Source organism: Rhodamnia argentea, chromosome 7 (genome assembly GCF_020921035.1).
Source record: "Rhodamnia argentea isolate NSW1041297 chromosome 7, ASM2092103v1, whole genome shotgun sequence".
NCBI lineage: Eukaryota > Viridiplantae > Streptophyta > Magnoliopsida > Myrtales > Myrtaceae > Rhodamnia > Rhodamnia argentea.
The window spans coordinates 22,356,298-22,366,020 of NC_063156.1; the positions used below are offsets into that span (position 1 = coordinate 22,356,298).

The window sequence follows — 9,723 nt, forward strand, 5'->3', positions numbered from 1 at the left end:
GTGGAAATCAGATCGATCCAAACAATATGTGCTATATCACTGTAGCTTGGCTGGGCTGGCTTATTCTGATGGACGCGGAATGGAGAAAGTTCAATTCCACAAAAATTATACCAAAGAATTGGCATATACTTGTAATTCCAGATGAGAACGATGGATAACAATATCAAAATTGCCTCAACACGAAAACATTGGAAATCTAATAGGACCGTTAGTGGAAAAAGAATGTATATACTTCTTTGAATGGCACAATACGGAGATTGTCTAAAGTAGCATGTCAATTGAAATAGCTATCATCCATTATCAGTCAATTTCTTTCTTTCTTTCTTTGTCTTGGCTCAAACTTTGCAGTCAATGTCAAATGTCTTATGTCAGACATATACATATGCGAACAATATGCGCTATATCCCTATAGCTTGGCTGGGCTGGCTTATTCTGATGGACACGGAATGGAGAAAGTTCAATTCCATAGAAATTATACCAAAGAATTGGCATATACTTGTAATTCCAGATGAGAACGATAGATAACAATATCAAAATTGCCTCAGCACGAAAACATTGAAATCCAATAGGACCGTTAGTGGAAAAAGAATGTATATACTTCTTTGAATGGCACAATACAAAGGTTGTCTACAGTAGCTTGTCAATTGAAATAGCTAGCATCCATTATCAGTCAATTTCTTTCTTTCTTTCTTTCTTTGTCTTGGCGCAAACTTTGCAATCAATGTCAAATGTCTTATGATCAAACATATACATATGCGAACAATATGTGCTATATCCCCGTAGGTTGGCTAGGCTGGCTTATTCTGATGGACACGGAATAGCGAAAGTTCAATTCCACAGAAATTATACCAAAGAATTGGCATATACTTGTAATTCCAGATGAGAACGATGGATGACAATATCAAAATTGCCTCAGCACGAAAACATTGGAAATCCAATAGGACCGTTAGTGGAAAAAGAATGTATATACTTCTTTGAATGGCACAATACAAAGGTTGTCTAAAGTAGCTTGTCAATTGAAATAGCTAGCATCCATTATCAGTCAATTTCTTTCTTTCTTTCTTTCTTTGTCTTGGCGCAAACTTTGCAGTCAATGTCAAAGTCTTATGATCAAACATATACATATGCGAACAATATGTGCTACATCCCCGTAGCTTGGCTGGGCTAGCTTATTCTGATGGACGCGGAATGGAGAAAGTTCAATTCCACGGAAATTATACCAAAGAATTGGCATATACTTGTAATTCCAGATGAGAACGATGGATGACAACATCAAAATTGTCTCAACATGAAAACATTGGAAATCCAATGGCACCGTTAGTGGAAAAAGAATGTATATACTTCTTTGAATGGCACAATACAAAGGTTGTCTAAAGTAGCTTGTCAATTGAAATAGCTAGCATCCATTATCAGTCAATTTCTTTCTTTCTTTCTTTCTTTGTCTTGGCGCAAACTTTGCAGTCAATGTCAAATGTCTTATGACCGGACATATACATATGCGAACAATATGTGCTATATCCCCGTAGGTTGCACGGGCTGGCTTATTCTGATGGACGCGGAATGGAGAAAGTTCAATTCCACAGAAATTATACCAAAAAATTGGCATATACTTGTAATTCTAGATGAGAACGTGGATGACAACATCAAAATTGCCTCAGCATGAAAACATTGGAAATCCAATGGGACCGTTAGTGGAAAAAGAAAGAATGTATACACTTCTTTGAATGGCACAATACAAAGGTTGTCTAAAGTAGCTTGTCAATTGAAATAGCTAGCATCCATTATTAGTCAATTTCTTTCTTTCTTTCTTTCTTTCTTTTTCTTGGCACAAACTTTGCGGTCAATGTCAAATGTCTTATGATCAGACATATACATATGCTAGTATAATTTTCACGTCAATCGACATCATCGTTTGAGGCTCTCCCACATCTAGACATCAACTAGTTACTATCTTTCTGAAATTACTAAGCTAAAATAATCCAATTCATTGTTGAATATAAGCATGAGCAATGGGTCATCCGATCAATCTCGATTCTTGGGGGGCCATTTAAAAGATAATGTAAGGTTCCCTAAGTCTAGGCAGGCGATGCCCATATGAAGACTTTCGCTTAACGTTTATTATTGATTGCGGTGGAGTTATAAGTGACAGGTTAGATTCTTGAGAAACCCTAAATTACATTCCTATTTTGCCCGATGACTTTGCCATGAAGGATGGGTCAGCACAACTGGATCGGGATGCCTCTGCACCTGATCCGAACTCGATCCATTTTTTGTCTGGAAAGCACAGTTTTAATATAAAAGTCAATGCGAAGGTCGACAAAACTGAATACCCCGCGTATTGAAAACCTTGTTTGACCCTAATGGCAATTATATATACCATGAAAATCAAACGCCCCCCCTCCCCTCTCTACCCTTCTAAGATTAAACTATGGACTTTGAAGGGTCTTGCTATTACAGTCAGTTTCGGTCCCCGGAAGGCAAAATGTAGAACGGTGGAAGACCATGGACCACGAACCCTTCGTAGAAAAGCAAACGAATAGTCTAAAGCACATGTATTTGAGAAGTTCTTTAAATTCCTAAAACCCCTAAAAATAGACAAGTACGTATATCCACATGAAAAATCAATGCCGACCATCTTCGTGGAACTTGAATCCCGGCTATGGCATACCGTGAGGAAAAATTCACGCGGTAACTAATTTTCGACTAATTTCGAAGCCATGACGAGTTTTGTTTTCGAGAACTCGTATATATGCTCGCATTTAACTCTAGAAGTTCGCCTGGTGTAAATTATTGGCGATCCTTTTTTTTTTTTTTTCCCTCTTGATGTGGCGTCACATGAGAATCAATAAACTTGTCTCATGCACGGCGTTTATTAAAGAAATTTGACAGCTGAAAAGACAATATTCTTGTTAAAGAGTGGAGAAAAAACAACGGAGGAAAAGAAAGAGAGGACCTGCGACTTTTGCAATGCAAGAAACTTCAACGATCTTGTCTCAGCATTAGGTTGTGTCCGAGCTTTGCGGCTTGAAGCTCTCTCTCTCTCTCTCTCTCTCTCTCTCTCTCTCTCTCTCTCTCTCTCTCTCTCTCTCTCTCTCTGTGACATGTTATCTCAAACGTTGAAGTTGAATTCTTCCACTTGTTTACAATAACAACCGGGAAATATATTTAAAACAAGATTAGAATAGCCGGTACTATTTCTTCGACCACGATTGGATGGGAGCTGTTGACATTTCTGTGCGTTTTGTGTGCGTGTATTGATGATGCAAGAGGGCAAGAGTTGAAACTCTTCTTTCCTCTTTTCTGGGCTCTGTAGTCAAATACTGCAGGCCTTATATATGCATAAAGAAGAAGGGGGAGGTGCTGTATCTCGGACGCTCTTATTGATTTTCTAGTCTGACCCTAGAAAGGAAAACACAGAAGGAGAAAGAAGGAGAAGAAGAAGAAGAAGAAGAAGAAGAAGAAGAAAGAACGAGAAGGTATGGAGGATGCTTTTGAAAGATCTGGCCATGGAGGTGTTGATGTTGTCAAGGGAGAGGAGACAGTCGATGAAGAAAATCCTGATCATCGTGACGGTGGCAGCGAGTGTAGCAGACAAGTAGTGCTTGCTCAAGAGGTGTGAAATTCAAATCCCTTCCTCTTACTCTATTTCTTCAGTTTAATTACAGCAAATCTTTCTTGGTTTTACTATCTACAATCTGAATATCTTTCCTGAATCTCATTGGATGCTTGTGTATTTCGTAAAGATAATCCTAATTTTATTTTTCCATTCAAAGACAGAAGAATTGATTCTTTTAAGTACTCGATCTCTGTCAAGTAAAGTGAATCGGTTCTTCTTCTTCTTCGGTGTCTTGGCTTCAAGAATGAACTGCCAACTATCCGGTCTCGGAGATCTCGTGCTTTGTTCTTTCGTATTCTTCACCCGTTGTCCTATTTTCGTCCTTAGGTTAAAAATAAAATGCCACAAAAAGAAAGCGAAAATTCAAAGTCGTCTTCTCCGGAGCAGATGATATTGACCCCGAGAAGAAAGGTATGTGAAGATGTAGAATTCTGCACCGTGCCCATTATCTTGATGTTACCCAATTAAGTTTATACATGTAAAGAAGCATCTTCTCTATGTTTTGAGTAAATGTATAGATCTCAATAGTGTTAGTGCAAGCACGTACTCATATAGATATTGCAAATTCAAGGCGTGCAACTCTGCGCTTCCAGAAGTGATGTATATTCTTGATCATCGGTAGGGATTAGCAACATGCTCCTATTATTCATTTCTGTAGTTCCCCCACAGGAGTTTAGTGAACAATTAAATAAAGTTCGGGTGATTTAATCTGGAAACTTCTTTTTCTCGTACAATCCATAACCATGATTGCATAGTTTATGCCATAAATAGATGGGATCGATGAAAAGGGCGAATGGAAATTGAATTTGATAGATGCGGACACCTTTATCTTATATGTTGAGCGGCTGAAAATAGGTGAGAATGGAGTGCATGATATATCATGGTTCAAAATGTGCTGCAGAGATCATTGACTTGGAGCTCTTTTATGTTGAAGATTCGGTCAATATCATTGATCAGTTCATGCTGACCAAAATTGCCGGCTAAAAACGACGGCTGATGACTTTGATCGCCAGTTGATTCTCTTCACTCCAGATACAAACAAAATGCTCCACAACTAGATTGCACATTGCACACCACAAAACATTGATCCGATATCGGTCAATGATTTCATATCGAACTACAGCCTGATTTTTGAGTTTTTGTATGTTTACAGTACATGGTTATGACGCGGCAATTAATTTGATTTATCTGTATTTACTTAGTTATAATCTTCTTTTTTTTCTTGGTGCAGGAAGATCAACATCAGCTTGAATCTGCCAGAGCTGAAATGAATCAAGTAAGAGAGGAGAACCAGAAACTCAAGATGTACTTAACTCAAACAATGAGAGACTACCGGACCCTCCAAATGAAATTCTTCGATGCCGTCAAGCAAGAAGATGACAGTAAGAAATCAGCCGATGCCGCCAAGGGGAATCGCCGAGAGATTGATCAGGAATCCGACCAACTTGTCTCACTCAGCCTTGGAAGAACGACGAGCGATTCGAAGAAATCTTTGTTAGAGGATAAGAATAAATCACTAGGCCAAGTGAAAGAGAATACTAATGAAAATAAGTTTGAAGAAGGGTTGGGCCTCGGACTGGACTACAAGTTCGAAGTGTCGAAATCTGGAACGACAGAATCGCTGCCGAACCCGAGCCCCGACACGAGTATAGAAGAAGCAAAGGAGGAAGCAGGAGAGACATGGCCACCGAGCAAAGTCCTAAAGACAATGAGATCTGGTGGTGATGATGAAGTCTCCCAGCAAAATCCTGTGAAAAAAGCTAGGGTTTCTGTGAGAGCAAGATGTGACACTCCAACGGTTAGTGTCATTTAAATTTATTCATCTCAAGTATATAGGAGGAGAAGATAAGATAATCAATTTATGTTGTTGAGTGTGTAACATGTCTTTTGTGAAAATCATTACTTAGCAACCTATTAACAGAAAAGCTTCTTTACCTAAATATATTTGCAGATGAATGACGGATGCCAATGGAGAAAATACGGGCAAAAGATTGCGAAAGGAAATCCATGTCCTCGAGCATATTATCGTTGTACAGTTGCACCATCCTGCCCAGTGAGAAAACAGGTATATGTCAATTCTTTAACTAGCTGGCCATATTGAATGCAAGGTGATATTTTCTCTCAATGATTGCAAACAAATTCATGTAAATTGTCCCTTTTGACAATACTAACATACCATAATTAACCTCATTCGTTTGCTGATGTGTACATTAGATAAACAACTTATATGAATCCGACACTTAACGGTCGCTCTACTAAGTTAAAAAGTCTCAATGTACCTAAAAGAAAATATTCACGAGCATATATATGACTACAATAATATAGGATATCATGCATGCATGTACTAAATTTGGCCAGCCAAAATTAAGACGTGATTAAAGTAACTTGGATCATATTTAATTGTTGTGCTTGACACTACCTTACCCAAATTAACTCTCTCATATCAAATTTAACACAACTAGATTCTCTCCCTCCCTCCCCTCCCCCCCCTTGGGATTTTGCTCTCAAGTGTCTCTCTATGGAAATTACTGACAAGAAAATCGATTGAAATCTAGCTATAATCTATTGATCTAATCCGAAATATAATCTACTACATTTCCTATTCTTTCAATCATCTTTTAACTCAATTTAAAACATTTAGGTTCAAAGATGTGCCGAGGACATGTCCATCTTGATCACCACCTACGAGGGCACGCACAACCACCCGCTTCCTATGTCGGCCACCGCCATGGCCTCCACCACCTCCGCAGCCGCCCACATGCTTCTGTCCGGCTCATCGAGCTCTCAAAATGGCAGCAGTCACAGCTCATCAGGCCCCACCATGGCACCGATGGCTGCCAATCTCCATGGCCTAAGCTTTTACCCTTCGGAGGCTTCCAAAGCAAGATCACCATTCTATTTGCCTACCACATCATATGCGTCCTCATCCACACCAACCGTCACTCTTGATCTCACCTCAAACCCTTCATCATCGTCGTCATCCTCCTCTCTGTTCAATAGATTTCCTTCACAATACCCTTCAACAAGGTTCTCTTCCACAAGCCTAAGCTTCAACAATTCTTTGGACTCTAGTGCCCTTCCCTTGCCTTGGGGGTCCTCAAATGGTGGCCTCATGAACTATAACACCCCTCAACTCTTCAATAAGAGCCAAACCCTAGACCTTGCAAGGCAAGCTCAAGAAAGTTACCATCAGTCCTACTTGCAAAAGAACATGTCAAGCCTTCCCCAACAAGCACTACCGGATTCCATTGCCGCTGCCACAAAGGCGATCACTGCCGACCCGAGCTTCCAATCTGCTTTGGCGGCGGCTCTCAAGTCGATCATCGGTAACGGCAGCGGCGGAAATGGTAACCAAGGAGGGGTTGATCATTTCGGAAGCTAGAAGGTGGGATCACTACTTGACCCTCTAGCATTTTGAAGAGGACATTTGAATGCTTCGTGGCTTGCAACTTTTGAAGCGGCTTTCTCACTTCTCAGTTCTCAACTCGTTGGCGTGGACTTTGTATACCTGCAAGAACATATTGATCCGCATTTCCTGTTGATAAAAAATAACTTTAGTGATTACTTGAACTCGAAATTTTGATTGTTGTGTGCAGCTCAACATATAAACGACGATGTTTAAAAAGTTTTAAGTGAATATGTCTTACGTGAACTGGTGATCGATGTATATGATCAAATTTTTATCTACTTTGTCTTATAGATTCAGGCTATCCAGCTTGCATTGTGCATAATTAGCAATTTCATACACGTACTAAAAAAATTATATTCCCCATCAATCATGATATACATGAAGCTAGAGGAAGTTTACCAATACATTTGAAATCTATATTATTTTCTACCCTAAAGTCAATGTTTGGCATATGCATGTTGTTGAACAAACCCCTGCTCAGCCGAGCTCACATAACTTAGGAAAATTGAAATTTTTTTAGGTGTAAACTGTAAGCATAGATGAAATACAGAAGCTTGGAGGCATTTCCCAACATTATAAATAGAACTAATAATGCAATAAGATGGAGATAGGAAATCTCCACATAGTAGCCAATACAACATTAGCCTGCGATATCAAAAAAAAAAAAAAAAATTGGCCTGCAAGGGTCCAATATTTTTTGTAGAATGAAGCTCTACTTCTAACGGTTTTACTTGTTCTGAAAACATCTACGGTTGCACTTCATCCAAATGCAATATATTGTTGCTAGGAATGATACATTGATGTGCCTTGCCACCAAGCCATTGCCCAGGCAGCCCTAATCATCCCTTGAAGTTCATCATTCCATCCTCCTACAAAACGGTAAATCCCATATGGTATGAAGATACTATGCCATATACTTCCAGTCAAGTTGCACTGGAAGAACAAATGTGTTCTATATTCTAAACGGGTCATGCAAATATTGCACTGGATATCGAATGAAGGCATCCATTGTGATATGATCTCTGCTGATGGAAGCCTATCTCTGCAAAGAAGCCAGCCAATGAAATTATGTTTGCTAATAGCGCTAGTCCAAATTACGTTATGCCACTCCACAATTGGTCCCACTTGTCTGAGTTCGATAAATCTCTTACAACAATACCTAAAACTACATATGACCAAAGTTAGGGCATGTCTCAACTTCAAAGACCTTGCCAACTCCAGGCCACAATGCCCTTGATGTTGAGCTGCTAATTGAAGCGCCCCTGCATTAAGTGCTGTAAACCCAATTACTTTGTTATGTGTGAAACAAAACATAGTGGTAGTCTATTAAGGTTGGTTTACAAATCAGTTTATGAAATTATATGATAGATCATACGTGAATAATTATAGAAATACTTCATATTTGATACCCATTAAGAGTTTATCATGTTATATATCAGCATATAAAATTTGTGGATTGGTTTATATGCCTAGCATGATTCCACTTTTGTTGATTTACTACATGTGTACTTAAAGAAGAGCGTGCCCTTGCAAAAAGAAAAGGTTAAGTGACAGTCCAGAGGATTGGTCATTTAATTAGGTTTATTAGCTTCATGGGCCATGTCAGAGACTTTCTATCATGTGAATACGTTGATTCACAAAGTAAACAGATTGATTAAGGAGACACCATAGGCCTGCTTGGCTAATTAACAGCTTATGTCAGGAAGAAAACAGATTAATTAAACCATCATTACATCCAGTGATTATGGTGGGAATTGCTGGAACTGCACAGCTAAGCAGCCATTAATTCTTTTCTATGGACTTGCAATGATTACTTTAACACCGGCTAAGAAATTACGGTCAAGACCGGTGCGAGTATGATAAGTCAAGGCCGGAGTTTGATTCTAAGATTGATCACGTGTCTAAATAGAAACGAGATTATTTTTTATATTATTATTACGGCTATTTGGTTTTGGTGTTCGTTTGTTGGGAAGTCAATTTCGAAGACCTTATATTGGAAAGAAGAAAACAGGAATTAGAGAAGAAAATGCATTCGTTCTTCTTCATACATTCTTTCTTATTATAATAATTATCTTAGGCGCCATTTGTTTTGCAAAAACTGAATAATTAAAAAAAATCTAAAAATAATTGTTTATACCATTTCAAATAATTAGCCAATAAAAATAATTTCATTATCGACAGCAATTTATGTGAAAACATTGTTTCAAGTGATGAAAATGTTTTTCGTTTATTCATTTTTATAAACGACACAAATGTCAGATTTAAGAAAATATTTTTCAAACCATTCATTTTTTACGCAACAAATAGAGCCTTAATTAGGGCTCAATTTATTACACGAAGAACAAATGATAATAATCGATTGTATTGCTTAGAAAAATGGATAACTATTAGATAACGTCCATGATAGGATGCGATTGAGAAAGGGCCCCATGAAGAGATTCTTTTCGAATAGGTGCCCCTTATCTATAAAATAAATAGATAACTTCCGAAGGGGTTACATTAGAGAAATAATGAGAGAACGTACAGAGAACTACGTACGTTCATTCTTCCTCTCTCTTTCACACAAACACAAACTAATGCAAATCATTGTTACTTTGAGTAACAATTAGCATTTAAAACAAGAATACTTTCCACTCGTGATTGTATTCGGACTGTCGTGGATTTAAAGATATATAGGTGCGTCAATGATTCAATGGCA

General features: G+C 38.4%; 1 protein-coding gene across 1 annotated transcript; it reads left to right on the plus strand.

Annotated features, from left to right (window-relative positions):
- The first annotated feature begins 3,378 nt into the window (after positions 1–3,378).
- Positions 3,379–7,260, plus strand: LOC115734591 (WRKY transcription factor 72A-like). The gene is made up of 5 exons (XM_030665424.2): positions 3,379–3,613; positions 3,944–4,027; positions 4,848–5,414; positions 5,568–5,681; positions 6,258–7,260. Exons 1-5 carry the CDS (start codon positions 3,479–3,481, stop codon positions 6,996–6,998), a joined length of 1,641 nt encoding a protein of 546 aa, XP_030521284.1. The 5' UTR covers positions 3,379–3,478; the 3' UTR covers positions 6,999–7,260.
- Positions 7,261–9,723: the final 2,463 nt, after the last annotated feature.